The sequence below is a fragment of the Solea senegalensis genome, linkage group LG2 (genome assembly GCF_019176455.1).
Source record: "Solea senegalensis isolate Sse05_10M linkage group LG2, IFAPA_SoseM_1, whole genome shotgun sequence".
NCBI lineage: Eukaryota > Metazoa > Chordata > Actinopteri > Pleuronectiformes > Soleidae > Solea > Solea senegalensis.
The window spans coordinates 6,428,940-6,452,777 of record NC_058022.1 but is presented as its reverse complement, the minus strand read 5'-3'; the positions used below and the strand labels follow the sequence as shown (position 1 = coordinate 6,452,777).

The 23,838-nt window shown below is 39.6% G+C and overlaps 1 protein-coding gene across 3 annotated transcripts in view; it reads left to right on the top strand.

Moving 5' to 3' along the window:
• Positions 1-23,838, top strand: part of pcbp3 (poly(rC) binding protein 3) — a 60,045-nt gene that overhangs the window by 30,940 nt on the left and 5,267 nt on the right. For all 3 annotated transcript variants that reach the window (XM_044019435.1, XM_044019436.1, XM_044019434.1), the window contains exons 2-12: positions 300-346; positions 482-546; positions 2,315-2,419; positions 3,435-3,561; positions 13,458-13,617; positions 16,842-16,865; positions 16,952-16,984; positions 17,373-17,489; positions 18,172-18,303; positions 19,884-20,012; positions 22,323-22,397. In XM_044019435.1, coding sequence (XP_043875370.1) covers positions 13,543-13,617; positions 16,842-16,865; positions 16,952-16,984; positions 17,373-17,489; positions 18,172-18,303; positions 19,884-20,012; positions 22,323-22,397 — 585 coding nt within the window. In that variant the 5' untranslated portion in view covers positions 300-346; positions 482-546; positions 2,315-2,419; positions 3,435-3,561; positions 13,458-13,542. The remainder of the gene's footprint in view (positions 1-299; positions 347-481; positions 547-2,314; positions 2,420-3,434; positions 3,562-13,457; positions 13,618-16,841; positions 16,866-16,951; positions 16,985-17,372; positions 17,490-18,171; positions 18,304-19,883; positions 20,013-22,322; positions 22,398-23,838) is intronic.

Below are 23,838 nucleotides of genomic sequence, written 5' to 3'. Positions count from 1 at the left end.
ACACTGACCTTGTCAGGACAAGTCGGACCTCATGGAGACCAAAACCTGGTCCTAATGAGGCAGAATCGAATCTCTGTGGAAGTTTAGGGTTAGGTATTAACTGCTTTCGGTTAAGTTTGGGGGATAAGGCGTTGTTCAAGCCGTCCAAATAATTGGAAGTCGATGCAGTGTCACAAGAAGAATAGCTGTATACTGTGCATATGTCTGTGTTCCATTTTGTATTTTGTACACTTGCTGGAAATTAATGAGCCATTGAGCAAAATGTGAAGGCAAAATTAATACGTTCTTATCGTTCACAGGGATTCCCCTCCCCCTGGTGCGCTGACTGTGAAATCATCTGCACTAAGTAAGAAACAGTGAGACATTTAATGATTCAAAGCTGAAACTGAAAGATTAATTGTGACAGCAGAGGTTGTGCATGGTGTACTTTTCAAGATGTGCTGTATTGCCTTTTAAAGCAACATTTCCCTTTCTCTTTCAGATCCACTGAACAGCAGCTCCGCCATCGATTTGATCTAAACGCTTCTGCTGGCGAGGCGCAGCAAAGTAAGTAGTCATATTGAACTGAATTCACTTAAACACATTCAATAGGTAACTGGTCACAGAGCACATGAGAGCCCTGCACAGTACTATTGTCTAAATCCTGCTCCCATGACAGTTTCTGACCCTCAACACCTGCTCCAGCTGTGCGAGTTTAACAGCCCTGCACTTGTCCTGGCCGCTTCTGCCCATGTCCTGCTCTTAAAATGGACAACTTTGCTTCTGGCAATGACAATAAATATTAATGTGTTCATGGAGGATTCAAACCATGACAAATCACTTGACTCTGCTCTTGTCCGTTACCATCGGTCACACTAGAGAAGTCATTCCAAATGTCAGAGTTGCCTCTTGATGGCTCACTTTTAAAGATAAACAAATGTCAGTTACATGGGGGCAATTGGTACATGATCAGCTCCTCCATACAGCTCTGTGTTTCTGCACTGCACACAGGAAGTGGTTCGTTTCATGTCAGTACAGATGGAGGCGTGATTGGAGTATGATTGAAAACACAAAACAACTTTCAGAAGTCAATTATACTGCTCCGAAAAACCTGTCGTATCTCCAGTATGATGGGATGAATGCCTCTTGGCCCCGCCCGCCCCTGCACTCCCTCAGTCAGGTCTGATATTACTGTTTGTTAGACTCGGCATCAAACTAATCATACATCATTTCTGTTCTCAAAAAAAGGCAGAATAACAACAAAGAAATCACCTTAAGTCTCACACTGCAGTTTATAAACATAAAAACGAGTGTGTTTGCCCAAAGCATACTTCTATTGCGTTCTTATTGAAGAAAATAATTTGCAGGCATAATTGTTCAGTTTTTCAGAGTCACAACTATTTTTGCAGTTCAAGTTCAACAACAAAAAAATGCACAAAAGTTCCCCACCGGTGCGTCTTGCTCAAATCTTCTTCTACAATGCCACCTGACGTCATTCCTCCTCAACAGGATGAATAGAGTCTGCCCGCTCGCCCTCAGTAATCTCTATCAGAATCCCAATACTAACCTCTTCTGTGAATCATCATCAGCTGTGAGTTTCAGATTTCATCAGTCACTTTTATGGTCATCTCAGATGCGCGGGGGGGGGGGCTCTGAATTATATCAAGCACATTATCTCTGATATTGAAGTCCAGTATGTTTCAGCCACACATATTTCCACAGGCTGGTTATAAATAATGTGGTGGTGGTGTCTAAATTGTTGTGAATTATGTGGGACGTTGCAAACGCATTGCAGCATAATTGCGTTAAGTCCTGAACATCTGTGCAAGTGGAGTGTAACTGTAACCTATGCTGACAGCAACCACTAGCAATTACTGATTATTTTGTAGCTACGTGCTTGTATGTTCACTTATTTATTGTTCGTTCACATTTGGCTCTGCGTTAGTTTTACTACGTTGTCATCCATTAAATCAAGTCCAATGAAGGTCATTCATTTTGCTGAAGTTTCTGACAGTTTGGAGCCAACCCTTTTCAAACTCTCTGTAGACAGTTGTTTTTTGTTATAGCTGTCAAACTAAATTAGTGAGCAATAAATGTAACACCCTGGCATTTTGACAGATTAGTCTGATGTCCAGAAGTACAACCCTTCATGATTACTCTTGTAGCACTTTGTCTGATGTGTCGGGGGTTGTTGTGAAGAAAAATACCTATTATTCAACTGTGTTTCCACGCAGGTTCCTGTGACTCGGCCACCAACTTTATGTGAAATGACCTGCTCGTACTAACTCTGTGTGTCACTAACATTGACATGTTTTCATGTTTTGACCCGGTTTAGGAGCATCGGCCAAAACAACCGACCCACATTCTGCTGGAAGGCTGCCAGCCACGGGTCACATGACCTGGAAGAAAAAAGTTAGGATACTTTTGGGATCCCTCTTTGGTCAGTCCCACTTCCCAGTTGTTATTACCTACTGTAACATGATTAATGAGTTCTATTGAGCCTATATTTTGTATGTTTCCATGTTGTGCGACTAAGAAAGGATTATCTTATGTTGTTTATATTCAAAATGTATGAATCCTGCATAGAAACTACAGAAAAGAAAAAATTGATTTCATTTTTGAAGAACATTGCTTGTAAGAATTACATGAATTTGAACCTAATGCAAAATATAAATAATATATATCCTGTGTGCCAAAATCCATGTGAGTATGCATGCTTGTGGTTCACTGCCAGAGCAAAAAAAAAATACAGGAAAGATTTATGCTGTAGTAAGATTTCAGAAGAAAAAAAAAAACATAGTCAAATATTTAGTGTGACCTACCCTTTCACTTGCACAAATGCATGACCCCGGCTCTCTTAAAACTGGAGTGGAATCCTCATTAAAAAACCCACAGTATTTTTGTCCTCTCTCCATCTCTCCAGGTTTATTCAAGACATCCTTGAGCGTTACATGCAGGGCTGCCCTGCAACTGACATTTATTTTCTTAATAGATTCCTCAAGAGTTGTTTGGTCCATAGAATCAGTCGCTACTGAAAGATGTTTTGTTTTGTCCACAAACCAAAACAAGCACATGTTTTAATTATCCCAAAAGAAAACAGTTTATTGATTAAAAATAGTCGGCAATTCATTTCACAATTGATTTTATAATTGATGAATCTATTGAATTGTTGCAGCCCTGTTTAACATACATATGTTGTATGAAGTTTGCTAATATGAGACCAGCCTTCAATTACATCATCAAATCCAAGCAGAATTTTATAGACATTATAACAACAAAAACTGGTGGGGCCGAAAACCTTTGCGTAGCACTGACTATCCAGAGCCTGAACAATGTTTGGCCCCCTCTAGTGGGGGTTTGTGTTTGGTAGAGATGGAAAATTCCCTGGAAGAATTTCTTCTCTCTTGGAACCTCTCTTGTAATGTATTATTTGCTCTGTTTTCACTGGACTTCAGCATGGGCTGACAGTCTACCTGAAGGAAATTCCAAAGGCTGATGAACTGACCTGTGTGCGTGTGTGTGTGAGACCTGTGTCTGTGTGGTGTCCTATGCCCTGGACGCACAACCTCCAGCACAAACCTGGTGAGTAACAACATTCCTATGTCATCATTATCATTATGATGCTGCTGTGTTCTACATTCTATTACAGAGTCAGATTAAAGCAACTTTTACTCATAAATTTTGACAGAAACACTGTTTATTTTCTTAAAGGAAGTGACTTTTACAATCCCAACTTCCTCTGCTGTTGTGGGAATGAGACAGTATCTCAGATCCACTGTTTGATGATCAAATAACACATTTATCTCTGGAAATTAGTAAAAAACAACAAAACAACTATATTTTTTGGGTGGAGTGGCCCTTTAACCATGTGTCCATGCTTAGATGTTTTGATAATGTTTAATAAAGACTGTGGCTGTGACACTGGCAGTGACCACACCTGGTGCACACAGTTTCAGTTTACTGTATATAAGACAATTACTTTTATCTTAATAGCTTTTCAGGAATAAAGTAACAATATTTCTATTTGCTGCAAAGGCACCAAAGGCATCTGTATAATCCCCAAGTCAGATTAGAGCTGAGCCCGCACATAATGTTGCTGTGACTAAAGTAGCGTTGTATTTTAAGGTTTTCTCAGGCTTTCAATACACTTTTAATCAATCTTTTTAGACAAAAAAATCAATACAAACATAAAGACAGTGAGCGGAAGGAAAGGTGTGCCATTTTGTTTCAAATCTTTGAACCACATCCCTTGAGCTTGTTTTCCATTTTATGCACATATCCATATGCATACGATGTGTGTTTTGACTATTAATACTGATGGCATGGCAAAGCTTTATAGATTGATCCCAAGGGGGAAAAGAAGCTGGCTCTCTCTACACAGCACTGCTTTGGCCTGATACGACTCAGTCAGCAGAAACTGGCTTCCGTTCACAATCCTATTGGCAAAACACACTGTGCCTCCACTACCTAATGGTCCTAATGTTGAGTCTATAGCATACGGCATGCTGGCGAATTAACGAGACACAGACCCATTCGATATTTTATTCACTCTTGCACTCCGGAGTTCAGAAAACTCTTTTCACTTCACCTGATGCAGAGCAAAGCTTGTTTTCAACTGTCATTCAACTGTTTTTTTGTTCCGTCACGGTGCACAGGGACAAATAGTCACTTACTGTGTGTGTGCATGGGGCTTTTTGTTCTTTCAATATCCTCTCCGGAGGTTGCAAATAAAATAGCACAGGCAGAGCAAACCCAAAAGCAGGCTGTGTGTGGCAGTGGATGGTGAGAGATAAACGGGCTCACAGGCAGCATGTGGAGAATTAGGCAGGAGCAGACAACAGAGTTCTATGCACAAAGGTGGACAGAGGAAGATAAACAGATGTACCAACATTGAGCCGCCTTACAATTTAAAAAAAGACCTACTGTAATCTAGTGTGTGAGTAATCCAGGTGTGACTATGATACATGTGAGCAGGTGCATTAGACAAGATCCACAGGGCTTGCAGGACACCTGGTGGTCCACCAATGAATGAGCGTGGGGTCTGGGGAAATTGAATAGTAAAACGAGGCCTGGCAGAAGTGAACGGGGACTGGAGACTGAGCATAACCAAGGTGCACTGTGCGACATATTCAAATGTGGGTCAAAACATTGAACCTAAGGATCCTTGCTGAGGCTGTAGTGCATGTTGAGTTGTTTTTTTTTTAAATAAGATTACACCTGATCAGTGTTGTAGGGCTGGAGTCTCGGACTCAGACTGGACATAAACTATGATTTGAGCATCGATGGCTTGGACACAAAGGTTTACTGCATGAAAAGTCTCTGACTTTAGTTTATATTATGTCACCATTCACATTCACAGTGTTATTACATGTCCACATAACTGCAGAGATTAGCACACAATACATCCCCAGCTCTGAGGAGAGCACCTTTGTGTTCCCAGGCATTTTTGCCACTGCCTCGTCTTATCAGTGACCAGCAGGAACTGCCAGTGACATGAAAGATGTCCGTTGGCTCTTTGACACAGGAACATGTCTGCAGAATTGTGAACCCTTGTGTGCAGAAGCAAAGGCATGTGTGTTCAAAGCACACAGTGTTGAGAACCCAAATCGTATGCTTTTGTATTCATGAATATTACCTCAAGCAAAATAGTGAAAGTTGCGTGATTTGTGTTTACATTTGTAAGGCAGCCGTAATTGGAGAACTGTGAAGTCAATCTTGGAATTAACTCAGACTCAAGTGAGTTAATAAGTACTTGACTAGGAAATGACTTGGACTCCAGGTTTTAGATTACTAAGAAAATTTAAAACGAGTCAGGCCCTCAAACTATTAAGTGCAGCACAATACGTCAAACTAAAACACGGTGGTATGTGCTGAGTCTTACATAAAGTACTCACCCACATTTATTCCAAGGTGGGTCCACTGGGTATATCTGCTCATTCTCAGCAATTTCACACCTCACTTTGATATACTGCACTTGCTGACATCATGACTTAATTGCAGAGTGCAACTGCCCTCGTCACCCCGCAGTTCCAAATGAACCGCTGGGGAATATATGGCACATGCGGGGGCAGAGAGAAATATGGATCTTGTTGATAAGAAAGAGGAGGTTTCTTCGTCCTCCACTTCATCTCCACAGAATATTCTACACTCACACACAGCTCAAAACCTGACGATCCACATTGTGCAGGAGAAGTTAAAGTTCTTGCAGCTCTGTGCACATTATTTTGCCATCAAGTTCCTCGCTCTCCAACAAGAGAACTAAAGTTTTATTCATGCACTAAAGTAAAAAATATTATTGAGCTGGCTTTAATTAACTTTTGAGCAAATTCCAAAGACTCCTCCTGTAAAGGCAAACTATCCTTCTACTTGAAATAAAGAGTGGATTTAACTTGAATTACATTAAATTTTGTCTTTTCATTTGGCTCGCTTCTGCACTTTTTGTACTTCTTTCATTTAAGAAAATGTATTTAGTCTGAACTGAGCATCCCAGTATGAAGATAAAACATTTGTATTGAGAGCATTTATCTTTTTCTTCTTTTTTTTTACTTTTATTGAAGTTAGCAACACTAAAATAGAATTGTAGTCTTTTATTTAATTAAAGCCAACTGCCAGTCTAAGTAAAGGCTTGACTATACCGCTGAAAAAGATATAGAATATTGTCCTGGAAGTGCAGAGAGCACACACAGAAACAGTACATATTAAAGTGAATCTGATTTAGATTTAAAACTACAACAGGTAAAAATGGCAAAGTAACAGTAGTAACCTGGAAATCGGGATGGTATTTGTCACTAATTTCACTCTCGTATTACTTAATGTAGATAATCTAGCATTGATTTAACTTTCTATGGATCTAGATACAGTGTACATGTATAGATTAGTATTTTTGTTTGAGCTGTGCACACTCAAACATGTGTCACACTGAAGAGGAATCATGCAGCACTCTGTCCGCTAACAAAACCTAGTTAAAACGGTGTTGGTAGAATACGTGTTCTCATGGTCACAATCAGAATAAAATGACCATCTACTCGAATTGCACAGCTCTCGTGTCCCCTCCTTTCCCACAGCTCAGTTGGGAAGATTTACAACATGGGAGGGGGTCTGACTCCCTCCCCTTCCAGCAGAAGCGTGCTGTCTGCCTCGCATGAAGGAGTATTTAATGTGCTAAGTGATAAGTCGGGCGTATGGGTGGAGATGCGTGGTGGAGGTGACTAGGCAGGTGAAAAATAGATTGGTGTGGCTTACTATTAAGAAGAGAGAGCTATATGGATTTTGCCTGCCACACTGTATTACTGCCTTTAATCTGAATTCAATCATGCATTTATTTTTCTCTTTCCTTTCCGTCGTGTCTGAGATGGTTTTCTGGCATCCACATTCTCTCTCTTCTGTTGTCTCCTTTCCGTCTTCTCTCAGTGTTTGTCTTCTTTCTCTCACCCCATGCTCTATGTTACCATGACATTGGGAGTAGATTACTATCAGCTCTGCTGTGACCCCCCTCTCCCCCACCGGTCTGTCAGACACTAGTGTTCGATCTTAGCTGTTAGGAAGGCTGGGAAACACCTGACTGGAATGTGCATTTTGCCTACAATGTGTTGTGCTGTACATCAGAGGAAATAAGTCATACACAGCTGGATGTGGGAGACATCAGTGAACATCTTGTCAAGGTGATAACACTACAGTTTATCTAGTTAATCAGATTTTTGCCTTGAGCAATATCATTATCTAAATGACCAACTGTGACCAGCATTTTCCAGTGTTTCCTGATGGGCACATGAGTTACATTTTTTACTTCGGCCTCAATGTATAGTAATTTGTACATCTAAGGACCTTGTTACATCTTAGTAACAAGGTGTAACAAGATATAACCTTGTTAGATCTTAGACCCAGTTACAACAGGTTTTGGAAAATATTAAACATTTTTACACATATGAGCCCTGATTCAGAGACATTTGGGAACAGTGTTCCCTCTGCTTTAATAATAAATTATTTTTCTCATAATAATAGTGCACATGAAAACGGCTTCAACCTAAACTAGGTTCTTCTACTTCTTTAAGTTTTGATGGAGGTCAGCAAACCAGCTTATGTGGATTGTGGAGCTGACTACTAATTTATATTACATATAGTATATGTAGTCAGAGTCAGGAAGTCAGTCAGGAAGAAGAACATTGTCTGCCATTAACAACATGATTATGTTTTGTAAGCAAATTAAATACGTTGAGGTTGGATGTACATTTTTTTGGAACCAGGTTTTCCTCAGTTACTTTGGAGAGCACAGACCTATAAAGGAATTGCAACTGACTTGGGTCTTGCTTCGGTCTAAACGTTACACTCACACATAAACACTGTTTTGCATATAGGCTCTCCATTAATATCGTTATAGCACAACACTTATCTTTGGCTTACAGGCATTGCCGGGAGCTGGCACTATCACAAATAATCAGAAATTAACAGGACAAACATAAAAGCAGCGAGTCTAAGATAAGGCTCAGGTTTGCATGTGTGGTTATTGACCTACAAAGTAATTGAAAATGTGTTATCAGACAATCAAAAAAAAGAAAAGCAAAAGTCTGGGTCTTGAGTCCTGAGGCCAAGACGTGAAATTATTCAATTTCAGAGTTGATTAGTCCTCCTCCTTTCTGCCTTCTCTGCCTGTAGCAACACACAATGGCATAAAATCACAACTGTATGGTCATTTGTGTGTTGCCGGGAAGGAGTGACCAGACGAGGCTGCATGAATGTTGCCAACGAGAAGTTTAATCAATAACTTGTTCCAACATTTCTGAGAAAAGCAAATAATTAATGGGGTGTAAATGAAGCCTAAGGCAGCAACACAAACAAACAAAAAAGTTAAATTGAAGTTTATTCATCATTTGAGTGCAGTTAAGTCCAACACTCAAAATCTAAAATCTAGTGCTCATATAGGAGCAACCAGTAGGTCAGAGGTGTCTAACTCGCCTCAAAATCACCCCGGGCCCAATGAGCATCTAGTCTGGTCAAGTGAGGGCCAGTCTAGAAAAAAACAACTGTTAAGTAGCAGATAGGCAATATATATGACCTTAAAATTTGAACTTATAATTTCATCATGATATTGCAGTTAAGATATTCATGGTGATATTTCACAGAGTTTCAAGGTAAAAGTGCTTGTTTTGATATAAAATGATGTATACTTCACAATAAAAACATATGCAAAATAAATATTTTAATATGAAAAAACAAACAAATCTAAAATTAAGTAAATGACCACTTTGACGCCTCTGCTGTAGGTATTAGCATTGAGCTAACACCATCTGATGGCTTTCCTAACTTGTCACTCCAAATTTCAAGACACCCAATTCAATTGTTTCCCATCTCCAAGTCCCCCTCCCCCTGTAGACCCTGAGGGCCATACTAATGTGGGGCACCCATCATACAGCATCTTCTGCCCATGTAGAGGAGCACACTTTGCCAAGCGCTGATCAAAACAGGATGAAAATCAGAATTTTTTCGAGTGCATGCCAGACGTGACCCATGCCATGTCTTTGCCAACAGCTCTCCAGCTTTGCATCTCGTCTCAGCGATGAGGGAATATAATATTTCAGTTCAAATTTTCCTAACCTTTGTTAGAACAGACAGCTGTAGTGGTGATCAACTGTTGGGAACTGTGTGAAAGGTAAATGCTTCCTTAAATTGTCAAAAATTGGCATTGATGCTTATTTCTGTGTTCAACAATGATGATCAGGCTGTAAGTACCTTATGGTAGAACTCGTCTGATATTTCTACATACATGCAGCGAGACATCTATAAGAAACAACAAATTAAAAATGTATTTACATCTCATCCTAATTGGATGAGATGTTGATGTCTTATCTGTCTTATTAGGATATGCTTTGTTGTTGTGGTGATGTTTATTGGCTGTGTCTTAATGTGAATTCATTTCAGTTAGCATTAAAAATATTTGCTTGCTTAAACTGTATCTTACAAACAGACATGTACGTTGAATTTTCAGGTGTGTGTGAGTGGCCGATTTACTTTCAACGATAATGTTCTTGTAGAGATGACTTTATGGGGATTATATTCATTTAGACATGGACAAGACGATTTCCTCTTAGTTTTGTGTGCATCGATAGGTAACAAGGTGGGAGGATAGGGAATTCAACGGGAATAGAAACGGGCATTAGTCTTTCATTTCAGTTTTTTTTTAAAGTCTGAAGAAAAGGGGTAACTGTCAGAGCTAGCATGACTTATTAGATACCCTCTCCCACACACACACACAGGTTTGTGCAGCTATTCTTCTCAGGGTCACTGCACTGACATCCATTCATTTAGACAACCTAAACAAAGCATCATACATAACCTTAACCTAACCACAATTCAAATCTTCCCTGAACTTAACTAATTGCTCAGAAATCAGGTTCTGTTCTCCATGAGAATTACTGGTCCTGACAAATTCAGTGTTTATGCCAGAGAATGTCCTAAAGAGCTAACAAAACTAGCACACACACACATCTATAAACTGTGTTAGCCGTCCAAGCTAATGCTTGTTGGCAGAGGAACAACATAAGGGCCGTCAGCTTGTGACTGTAATTGAGTCTGACTGAAGCTATTTAGGGGTAAATGGGAGGACCCTTCAGCATGCAGCTACAGATGCGTTCAGCCTTTCTGCTCTCCATTTCCACAAGTAGTGGTGGTGGTGTGCTATTAGTCTCTTGGAGACCATTTTGAAGTCTCGGAAAGTGCTACTCTGGAAAGGGTAGCCGCTATTGCTAGCTTGTAAGTGAGGTTACACCCAAACCGAGGGGTGACTCATCATTTCCGAGGCTATCTTCTCCAAAGGTGTTTCCGGCAAGAAAATCCACTTAATTGGGCCTTGGTGCTATATTTAAAAACGCAGCATGCTCTGGTGAACAGCTAAGAGCTTGCTAAAGTACGGAGTGTCCTTTAGTGTTCTGCACTCAACCTCTGCTCTTGAAAGTGCATTTGTTTGATATAAAAAAGGATGAAATATGAAAAGTATTGCAACTGCTCATCTGTGTTGGCCTCATCTGGGCTAGGCTGAAGGATATTCAGAATGTTGTCTAATGTGATATATCAGTCTAATTGTTGACCAGCACCATGGTGGTGACTGAGTTTCTGCATATTGGCGGCATTGAAATGTTACTTTTGACAGCAAACACTGTGATATGTCATGTGGTCAATCCACTGATGGTGTATTTTTCATATAATACTGTGGCATTTCTATTTTTTCCATCTCTGAACATTCCCATGACTGAATGCCTATACCGACTGTCGCGCCATCAGCAGTAACACAGCATTCACATGTACTTTAACACATACAAATGTATGCAGTAGATTCATTTGACATCAAGTAGGCTTCATACTGTTGCTGCTGCTGTACCTTCATTGTACGTCAAAGGATAATTGCTTCCCTAAAGCACTGGTTGTCCTTGTAAACCCCACGAATGGACACCATGAATGATGAATTAGACATGCAATACTCCCTTTGATCTACTGTCAATATACAGTAGATACACACACACACACACACAATTATCTCAAATTCTTAAGTCAAGGACAACTTTAATATTTCTCATCATACAATTTGCCTTTAATTATTACCTGTAAATACCATTTGGAAAGAAAATGCTTCATACTCAGTGTATATACAGTATATATACAGATACGTGTGTTAAATATAATAAACAAAAACATACTGCAGTACAGGACTGAACAATCTAAAAAATTGCAATGTATGTGACGGATTGTCATTCATATTCCACTATAATTCAGCTTCAGTTCAATATTTATGTGTAAAATATTTCAAACGTGATGCAGCATTGGACAGGATTCCATCAGTAATATTAAATGTGTCCATAGCACTTTAATACATGAATTGCAACTGTTAGTTCATAATTGTCATCAAACGTAGACCATTAAAAAAAGAAGTCATCACAAACATCAGTGACTTTGTGAGTAATAATAAGAAAAGTTCAAATAATTCCAAGTTAAATATAAAAGGATGTTTCAGTAAACAAGTCACTGATTTATGGTTTGGGAGAACAGCGTTAATTTGCAAAACCATTGACATTATAATATTTACTCAATGTGAGACTAATGCTGCATTGTGTAAGTTCTAAATTGCAGCCTTTGTGCTTTGCTGATTTGCCGTTTGTTTCAAAGAGCGATGTTACCAAATTAAATAAATGACCAAAACAACGGTCAACTGTTCAGCCCTGATTCAAAGGTACAGAAACTCATTGTAAATTTGTGCCAGATTTATAATTATTAATCATCTTTTCGAAACAAATCATTTGACCTGCCACCTTTTTTTTTAATATTCATGATTAATCACTGTTCTGTGAAGCAGCACTACATTAATTATGGTAGAAAATGAGTGTTGCTCTGATGTGCCTTTCTTACCACTTCACTTTTCCCCGTCAGTGACAGAAATGATCACTCACCTGCCCGAGTGATTGCAATATAGATTTTGCTGTTTACCAGACTTTTTATATGGCACACAGGTTGTCAAATGAAACACCACTCATGTTTGTACATGTTCACAACTGATGAAATTACTTTAGCTTTGTATAAGAAGTAAAAAACAAAATAAACATCAAAGCTCGCAGACTACGAAGCTTTCGTTCCTAAAAAAATCCCAACTTCAAATTGTAGTTTACTAGAGGATTCATCAGGAACGTCCAGGAAGATCCTGCACAACAAAACACGAATGTGTTGGCAGTTTAGAATCATATCAGCAGCACAACAAAGAACTACCTCCTGTAGCAAGAGGAATAAGGAGTCCCAATGTAGATGGTGTGGCCCCACAGAAGAAGAAAAATAGAAAGGCACGCAAAAGACAGACGTCAGACAACAAACAAGACTGTACACAACACTATATAGACCACAGAGGTTCAGACAGATAAAAGAATCAGCCATTGTCTCTTAGGGGTAAGTGTGTGTGTTGGAGTAACTTTCTGACATCATTTGTCAGTTTCTCCAGTATATATTCAGGAAGTGCCACTGCAACAAAAAATTAAATTCAAAATTAAATCAAAAGAACTGGCTGAATCAAAAAATATTTCTCTGAAATGGATTAAACAACAGTGTAAAGTGTTAACCAGTAACACCTTTCTTTCTCCAAACTGCATGGTTGTGGGGAATCCAGGAAACAGGAGGACTTTTTCCACTGTGTGAATGGATTCACTCACATGTGAAATTACTACAATAATGTCAATTCCTTTTTCTTCTGTTTATTTTGTCAGTCCGGATGCTGACTCGGCTGCTTGAGCTGCGCATTAGAACACAGGCAGAAATGGTGCAGAAATCCTTAATCTTTCAGTCGCTGCTGAATTTAAAAGGAGGGACTGACGTCAAAGCTATTCAAGTGTAACCACTGTAGCATTGTCATTGGCTGCCATGGTACTTTTTTTCCACTGCATTGATTTGTGACGTTGGACATATTTCAATGGGGGGAAAAAATTGAATTCTTTGTGTGTCTTTGTCAGGTGACTGGTTGGCTGGAGTGCCATCTTACTCCATCTCCCTGTGAGGACATCTCATTCCAGGACTGGTCTTACCTCCTCCCCCAGCATGGAGCCCACCAAAGTTCAGTCAGAGGGGGGCCTCAACGTCACACTCACCATCCGCCTCCTCATGCATGGAAAAGTAAGCAGCTGTTACACTTGCTGGGGGCAAGAGTTAAACATAGCGCATGGCATATTTGAAACAACGATTAGATTGGCTGGGAATTAAACATGATCTCCGAAAGTTTAACTAAACCAGCTCTTCTCCTCCACTCACTGAGAAATAAATTATGAAGAGGGTTTTAGATGCACTTTAAGCTCAGATACTGTATAATTGCAATAATTAATTTGGTCACACTGAGTGACTGGCCTCTTCTGATGTTGATGTCACTTTGTTCTTGTTTCTTGCTCGTGTTCTTTTAGTTTCCCACAGTGCAAGTTGTAGCACATAAGTGGACACCAGTGTCTTATCCGTGTTTTTTTTTCCAGGCACTTAAGTGGAGTGTGCTCTTTCACTCCCAGAACCTCTTACACTTCAAGAGGTGTTGTATGGATGTCGGCCTGTCTTGTGTCAAATCCGTCATGTTGGGTTATTATGGCTCTTGCCGTCCGGTTGGTACCACAATCAGGTGCAAAAGCAAGTAAAAAGTTATAGCTGCAAGAAACTCTCACCAAAGCAGCTCTGTGGAGGACAAAGTAGTTGTTCGTTGTTTTCAACAAAAATAGTTGCCAGCACATTTAATTGTAGACAATTGGCTACATTATTGCTCTTATTCTTTACAGAGAAATTCATCTAATTTTCTACCCAATCTCTGCTGAGAATTGCCTCCGCTGGAACGTAATTGTTGTTATTATTATTATTGTACGTTTTTATCAATATAGCTCTTTAAGCAGATGCTCAGAGACGCCATATCAATATTTCACAGGCAAAAAGCCTTAAAAGATTCACATTCAAATGCAAAACATTTAGATAAACATAAAAAATTGTTAAGACCGGTACCCTATGTGCGAAAAAACATCATGGTCGCAATGGTCGCAAGTTCGATTCCACCCCTCGCTGTTTGTACTCAATTCCATTGTAAGTCGCTTTGGATAAAAGCGTCTGCTAAATGACATGTAATGTAATGTAATGTAATGTAAAAAATTGGGTATATTCATTAAAAGCACTTTTAGGTGGATTTGTGTTTTTAATGTTGAAAGATCAGTATAATCTATAATGTGTTTGGGGAAGGAGTTCCAGAGGCAAGGAGAGATAAAGGGTCAAGTCTGAAGTGTAGTCAGAGTCAACATCATGCCTGTAAAAAAAATACTCATATTTTGAAAATGTATCACAATTTTAACCTGAAGTGCATTATGTGACAAATACACCATATTTAAATAGCAAATCTCAAGAGTTAGTCACACTTTGTCAGTCACGCATCCCTCATCTCAGCATGAGGTTGCCACAATATGCTAAAAGAACAGACCAAACAGCAGCAGAAGCTGCTCTTACTCTATATAAATGGTTATGTAATGTATGGTATGTCTTCTAGCAGCTGGACTGCTTTAAAACTCAGTCAGTTGGCAATGTCGGTAGCCATGTGTGTCACAAAGGCACAGGGTTTTCTGTGCCAGCCAGTCTGCAGGTCAAGAATCTGCTCATTGCATGGCTGCTCGTGCAGGACATTACAGCCTCTGGTGACCAGGTGGTAGTTTGAATAACCCAGTGGCCAGACAGAGCCAGAGAGACTTCAGATCCTGGTGTACGGTGGCCACAAGGGGATGATTTTGGCAGCAAGAGCCATTCATCTCTTTCCACAACAGTGGAAAAGCCATCCTGCCCCCCCACACTCTAGTGGGTTGGCTTGGTTAGGTGTTAGACACCTTTCACTATTATTTGATAGATGCAGGGACACCTGTTGCCAACAACAGTCCTTCACCCTCCACCCCACTGATTCACATGGGCTGCAGGACTGCTCCCTAAACATGTTACCCTACATCCAGGACATCTGAAAGACTTTGTGGTTAATTCAGCAACAGCTCCCCAGAGGTGGTGTATGTAGTGTGATGAATGTGTCTTCCCTGCCCTGAATTTATATGAGCAGTTAAGCACAGAGACCATACAGTTCACTGTGCACCCACAGTGCAATGTTACTGTAATGAAGTGTGGAGCTGTTTAAGATTATTGGACATTGTGTGAGGTATTTGATCATCATGAATGAAACAGCTTAGCTAGACTCATTAATATAGGACAAACCTGATTGAAACTCTGATTTGGCCTGGGTTATGTTGAGTTAAACGCCCACATGCTAAGAAACTTCACGGATAAGTAAGAAACCAGATTGTGAGACTTCAGAACGATGGGAGACAACGCAAGAGAACAACCTGCTCTTTACACAAATCAAATAACAGAGCCGTAAGTGCCTGTGACTTGGCCCAAGTCAGCCATGCATGAAATCAGCCTCCGAGGCCGATGTCCACAAAGAGAACAGTCCCTCACAAAATGGCACAAAAGTGCATGATTAGAGTTTACACGAGTGAAAGGAAGCCAGATGAGTATTGGCAGCTGAACCACCTGGTCTGATGAAAGCAAATAAAACATGTCTGGATCAGATAAAGTCCAGAATGTTTGTGTCGACCTTGCCATGACTATCGCAGCGAGTGCTGTTACACAGAGACGTACGAGTGTCGCAGTTTTGTATTCCTGATGAAAAGTTGGTGCCCAGTCTCAAAAGTGCAAGTGGAAAATAAATACTAAATGTGTCAGTGTTGCACCTGGAATGGAGTGATTGTCTTGGGTCATCCCTCGCATATGAATCGCCTGCACCTGCTGTTCTTATCTGGTGGTGGAGGCTTTGGACAGAGAATCCCAAAATGTTCATATTTGAAGACCTTGAAATGAGACATTACACCTATTTCTACAAAAGCTTTAATAGTCTAAACTAATTCCTAGCAAGAGCCCAGATAAGCATGTGATGTTTGTGATGTTACTGGTTGGTACAGCTGTATTCACTTTTTGTGTTGTATGTTGTGTATATATAGCAGTGACTGATTTCCCATATTTCCCTCCATGTGAGTTCAGAGCATAATCATTGAATAGATTTAGAAGATTGTTTGTGTGATTGATGGTGAGGACTGACTTATTGTGTTATATTATAATAAGTTGAGTCTATAAAAGAATACTTGGATGCAGATACAAATTATAGAGAGATACAATTTTGGATGAAAAGAAGAGAAATATGTGTAAATAAAAAAGTGAAGAGTTGTGTGTCCTCTGCATTGCCCTGCTGTTTAAAACAACATCACTTGAGTGTTAAACGTTTATCCAGAAGTTTCTTTAATGATTTGTGATTGTTTTGTCTTTTCCGTTTTTTTTTAATATTACAGGAGGTCGGAAGTATAATTGGAAAGGTATGTATTTTTATTACATGACGCATGTTAGTGGCAGTATTCCTCAGAAACAGGACATGACCATCAGTGATTATTTATTTTCCCAGAAAGGGGAGACGGTGAAAAAGATGCGAGAAGAGGTGAGTGCCAGAATCAACTTTGAATGCATTATTTCTTTTCTTATGCATTATATAATTACCTTTTCCCAAGCACATGGTGTAGTGGTTTGAACACACACAAAAATATGAGAAACTCTTGAGTTATTAACCAGTTGCTAGAGGCATTTATCTCCTATCTGCTGATGGTCCAGTTTTCCTTTAGTGGTAGACTCTACTCTACTACTAAACTGGGCGGGCTGCCACTTGCCATTTTCAGCCAGAAGCGTCACATGGAGATGACATTGGCCTAAGTTAGGCACTGCAGTTCTAATGACAAAGAGATAATTGTTTTGTGTTTTTTGGCAAATATACTGTACATTCATGGATTAAGCTCTCGCACTGCATATTGAATTGTTGTTGTTTTTTCCAGAGTGGAGCCAGAATCAATATTTCCGAGGGCAACTGTCCAGAGAGGATTGTCACCATCACTGGACCAACAGATACCATCTTCAAGGCTTTTGCCATGATTGCCTACAAATTTGAGGAGGTATAAGAAGACTGACAGTTTTCTATGTCATAGCATACGTGCACAGTCTTGTGCAGCCACTCAAACAAATTGGCATTTGTAGATTGTTAGGTGCATGTACTGATGAAGTCCAACAGGAGTCTCTTTTGCCCTCTTTAATGTACCATGCACACACTGCCTGCCAGCTGTTCATTTGTCTTCCTCTGCTTTACTTCTTTTTCCGTTTTCATTCTCCTCTGGAAATGTTGCCCTTCCGATTTTAAATAGCGTCTGTGTACAAACAGACCACAACTTAATTTCCTTTTTTCTTTTGATTTCATTATTTCGACATTAAAAGAGGAAGAAACTCCTTCTCAATACGCATAATGTTACATGAAAAAATGACCGGGGGGGGAATAGACTTGTTGTTCATCATTAAAACACAAAAGTAAAATAAAAAAGAAATGCATTATGCATTATGTGCATTATAAATATAATAATTAAAAGCAAACTGCAGTATCTTCTCTCTGTGATCTGTGGGAAAATCTGCCCATGACCAAGACTCTTTCTATTATATATTTTCTCAAGTGTGGTGAGATAATATATATATATATATATATATATATATATATATATATATATATATATATATATATATATATATATATATATGTATATATGTGTGTGTATGTATGTATATGTGTAATATTTTCTTGTTTTCCAGGACATAATCAATTCCATGAGCAACAGTCCAGCAACCAGCAAGCCCCCCGTCACATTAAGGCTTGTCGTGCCAGCCAGCCAGTGTGGCTCCCTCATAGGAAAAGGAGGCTCTAAAATAAAAGAAATGAGAGAGGTATGATGTGAGATTTTTAATGCATAATCTTAAAAAAAGGACAATATAACTTTTCAGTTTTTCATAACAGAAAATGTAGTGCAGCAGTTTTTTCTTATCTTGTCTCCCTCACTGTGTTAGATTTTATTCCTTGTAAATAATTTCACAGTAGACTATATATGGAAATCATCATTTTTTTATAACTAAATTGTGACATTTTATTTTCCTTCAGTGTTCGTTTTCATTTGACCATGTAATGTGAATGGGTTCAGTGTAAAAGGTCACCTCTCGCTGGTCAGTGAATCCCATCCAGTGTTGATATGTCGGTTGTTTTTCAATTCTACAATAGTGGCGGACACAATTACCTGCTTTTTTGTCAACCTGCTGCCCCTCCTATGATTAAAATCCCATCTAGAGCAACACCCATGTATTTTTGTGGTTGTCTGGGTTTTTTTTTATCTGTGTGAAGAGCTGCCTGACCTACCGCCTGCAAATGCAGCTGCAATCCAAAAAAACATTTGGATGTAGGAGCCTCACTTTTGTACCTTATATCTATTTTATAAGATTGACAGTATACAAGTATGCTGGATTATCAGTGCTTGTTCGCAACATGCCCATTATTGTACACAACAAAAATAAAAACACCACTTCTGTTTTCTTTCAAATCTTTCCCAAATTGAAGTAATTTTTTAAGAATTAATTTATGCAAACAGGCTCACTTGTTCCAATCTATGTTAGTTAGCAACTCACCTTTCACCAGGTTTATAACTTGTTAAAATAAGCACAAATGGGCAATGAATTCCATTTTTTGGGGGGTAGAAAACCCGTCTGTATCATCATATATGACCATTATTTGCACCATGTTGTGATTTTGATCAGGTAGCGCTGGATGTGGTCAGAAGTTCAAGAAATCTTGTTAGCATGCTAAAGCTACTGTAGTATCATCAAATCCTACCTGTGGGCTTCGTGGATATGAATGTAATTGAGACATTTCAATACAAGGACTGGCTATTGTGAAATGTCAGCTTTTGATAGAGGAAAAGTCAAGGAAACAACAAAGTCAGTGGGATTCATTTCAGAGCCAGATATAAAATGGAACACAATGTTCCACAATGTAATTATCACAGGGATTGAGCAGTGGACATTGCCGCAGCCATGTTTAGCTTAAAAAAAGTTTGTTTAAACAAAAAAAACATTTGCTGTCTGCCAATATCCACTGTGAAGACACTCTGTGGAAAAGCTCTGTTGTTTTAACTGTGGGAGAGAACTTGAGTCCTGTAGCAAATGATTTGAGCCAAACCTAGAGGCATCATACTCTGCTCTTAAAGGTGACATTTGCCGCTCCCTGATGCCTTTTTATTGTAGCGTTCTTTTCAATGCTGAAAATGTGTAGATAAAGGGTTCCTTTATTCAGCCTGTGCAAGATGGAATCATTTGAAGCTTTCTGCCACAGTGAAAAACGTGTCTGCTCCCCTGTGGAAGTAGTGGAGTATTTGTAGAAAAGCACTTCAGAGACGTGCAAGCACGGCACAGCCCAGGTGAGCTTGAGTTCAGTCTTGTCAACGTTGTCATCGTCCTTAAAGTACATTACTCTCCTCCAGTCCACAGGAGCCCAGGTTCAAGTGGCAGGGGACATGCTGCCCAACTCCACGGAGCGTGCAGTGACAATCTCTGGGACCCCAGAAGCCATCATCCAGTGTGTCAAACAAATCTGTGTGGTTATGCTGGAGGTAGAGTATGACAAGATACACCCAGACTGTTTAATTTTAAGTGTCAAAGATGCAAATGCTGCAGTTACACTTTAACACAAAGTGTTGGTGATGACAGAAGCCCTGCCAATGTTCAGCTTGTTGCTATAATTCATTTTTTGTGTCTGTGGCATGTGTCCACATCCTTTCAGCACGACCTCTCACACAGCTGATGTCCACTGACTACAATTTCATCATGTAGTGAGGAGCTGTGATCTAGTGACATAAGTTTAATTAAATACACACACGTCACACGTGATTCGAAGTTTAAACAGGCTGTAAAAGTTTCTACAAAGTAAATTTCAATATACGGATGCATCTTACCCTACCTACTATAATATATCTGCATTCTGGCCTCAAATGCCTAAAAAAATATTCATGGCAATAAGAGAAAAGAATTATGCATCAGAGCTGTCACCAATACCAGAGGATGTTGGTGTTGCAGTAAGAAAAGCCGTCACTTCATGTTTTATTTGAAGCACATACCTTACATAAGTAGACACTCCTCCCACTACAGTACAGCGTCTGTGGAGGAAATCCGATTAAGCCCCCTACACTGACTCGAACAGCACTCTTCCCGCAGCGCAGCGTGAATCAATAACTCTGTGTCATTATAATAAGCTTGCAAACCAGAACACCCTCCGCTTTTTACACTGAAAACCACCTCCCAAGCCGATACGTTTTCTAAGAAAATGGGAGACGCGGAGGTTCATTTAAACTGTGCTTATCATTTTCCACACAGATGAGGTTTTTTTGCTTCTGTTTTCCATCACAAGAGGTGAAATGTTATTTTCAAAGACTCAGTTTGACATTAACAAAAAAAAAGAAGCTTTTAAAGTTTTTTCTCTGGAGAATTAGATGAGATAAAAATACTGATGTCTGCCTATTAAAAGTGATGCCACAGCAAGCTGATGAATAGCTTAACTTCAAGGATGCATTTGATGAAATGACTGAATTAACTAAAACTTTTGTCCACAATACATCATTGTTGTCATTCATCTCATTTTAAAACAGTCACACCAACAGATAATAAATCAGGCTACATGCTTACATGAGCTGTATACACCACGCCAAATCACAACGCTTGTTCTGGTGCCTCATTTAAATGCCTGAGCTGTTTCCATGTTTCATCGGCGTCACCCGGTTCACTTGGACAAGAAGATACAGCTCTGTAACCGAGCTTGTGGACAGACACCGGGCCACAGTCCATGGTGCTGGCAGCTCACAGGAAGCCATACACGTCTGCTGTGTGTGTGTGTGTGTGTGTGTGATTTAAGCATCTGTTCCCACCTGGTCCAAACAGATCAGACTTAGAGTGATGTTAATATTTTAATAATAGTATTGCACAGCTGTTATTGAGTCGGGTTTAATTTCACTGTGTTGCACCAGTTCACCCTCTATTATTGGCTGTGTGAATAGTTCATTTATAGTTAAATATTAAACGTGTTAAATTGACCTTCAAGATAAAAAAATATAAATCATTTTGATATTTGTGTTACGTTGTTTAAGCATCGGCACCTTTTCAAAAGTATTGGTTCAGCACCAGTAACTGGAATGTTCTCTGAAACTGTCAGTAGTCGTAAACATGCCCAAGCCTGAATTTCTGTCCCACAGCAAAACAATTCCTGGACTTGATTTAGGACAAGCAGTGAAATAAAATGTAGTTTGAAATAATGAAACAAAAGCAGCTTTGGCTCACTTTGTTCATACCCTTCAAACGTCTGCTCGTTCCCAGCTCCTTTGGGAGAAGTGACGTGAAAGTAGACAGGATTTGAGAGTGGTTTTCATCAAATGAAATTTGTTACCCTCATACAGAGACGGGCTACTTATACCCGCTGTTCTCTTCATTACAAAGCTAGGTTAACAGGCTGCTGGCTGTAACTTCATATTTAATGAACAGATATGAAAGTGGCGTTGATGTTGTGTTTTGTATTTATTTATTTTTTTGGTTTTTATGTCTCATCTTAAGAGCTGCAGGGAGGAAGATTCTGTTGTATATGGGTAGAGTGAGAGTAGCTGTTCCGCGTTTTCTTTCTTTATGCCAAGTTAGCATATTTAATTATCCCAGTAAAAAGGTTTCCCCCCCCCCCACTCTTGATGTGGGTTCAATGTCATGACAGATGGTGTCACACCCTGTTAATCCCCATCAGGCAAATTGTGATTTACAATGAATTTGGTTGGAGATGGGTAGATGAATGACACCAGTATTCATGTTGTTTTTGTTTGTTTTTTTTAAATACAACATGACCGTTGTACTCAATCAGCCTCTTCTCTCTTTTCTCTCTCTTCCAGTCTCCACCAAAAGGTGCCACCATTCCTTACCGCCCAAAGCCGGCCTCCACCCCAGTCATTTTTTCTGGTGGCCAGGTAAGAGCTGAGCTGGCTTCAGCTTGTTAGTTTGTGCCGCCAGCAAACCTGAGACTTTTACTGCGGCATCAGCTGTTACCTGTTTCCGCAAAATCTTTAGACCTTTAATTTTTCACACTACCTCAACCCTTTTATAAGTAAGACTGATTTCACCGGGAAACAAAGCGTTACCTCTTTGTTTACCGTTTTCCTGACAGTTATTAAGGGCAGATAGGAACCATGAGGAAGCTGCACCTGAAAGCATCATTGTCTTTGATTTAGCAACAATGACATGAGTGTCATCTAACAATGCAGGACACAAACAAATGTCCATCCAGTTAAAGTGGATCATTAAGTCGCGGAAATGGAGCCAACGATAGATAAATGTGAGAAACAGATCCCCTAACTGCTTGTGATGGCTCCAATTTGGGGCACTTGTTGTTTGCCTCCAAATTGTCCGTAGTTAATGCTTATTGGAATGTAAGACGCAGTGTAATGACACGAGCCAGTTTTGGATCAGAGTAACTCAACCAGACAGGGATGAAAATACATGTGCAGTGCAACAACAATTCTGCATAAACATGATCAATTGACAGAGTAAAACATGCCGTTGTTTTCATGGTGTCACTTTGAATTGTATCACATTGTGCAGATGTTGTGTCCAGCTCCATTTCGGAAAAAAACAAAATGCTGCATACTTTTTATGCAACACACATGACTTGTCTGATACATGAGTTGTGTACACAGCACACACTCACCAAGCATTTTTATTAAAAAACACCATCCCAATACCGAGTAGTCCCTGCTCTCACAATACCCTAAGTTGTTCCTGCATGGCAGTGATCCTGTAAGATGGTAAAAGTTTCATTTTCTGATCTCTCTCTCTCTCTCTCTCTCTCTGTCGACATGTCTGCATAGCACCATTTCTGCTGGATTGTCAGCTGCTCATTCATCCTGCCAGTGTCCCCCAAAAAAAGAAAACATTCTTCACCTCATTGCACCACGAGCAGCAGCAGCAGCCTGGACTGTTGACAAAAAACAGTCCTAGGTTTCATGCTTTTGGAAACTAAAATGTGACCTTGAATCTGCTCACCACATTTGTTGGGACTGGTTAATTAAAATAGCCATTCTCCTCTCTCATGGACAAATGTGTGTAACTGCTGCTCACCTGGTGTTTAAATGTGACAGACGACCAACACTAATGATGTGATGAAAGTCTCTAATTAATTTCTTTCCCATTGCTCAAGTTAAGCACCCTTACTGTGCATCACTGTTGCCACATGACTGACTACATTAGTACGTGTGCATGTTTTCATAGTGCAGTGCTCAGTGTGTGTGTGTGTGTGCGTGCAGTAAATGAATGTATAGTACGTGTACAGTAACTTTGCGTACTTGAATGTACAATGTTTCATTACTTTAAACATTCATCTAGGTATCTTACAATGAAGACCTGGTTTGAATA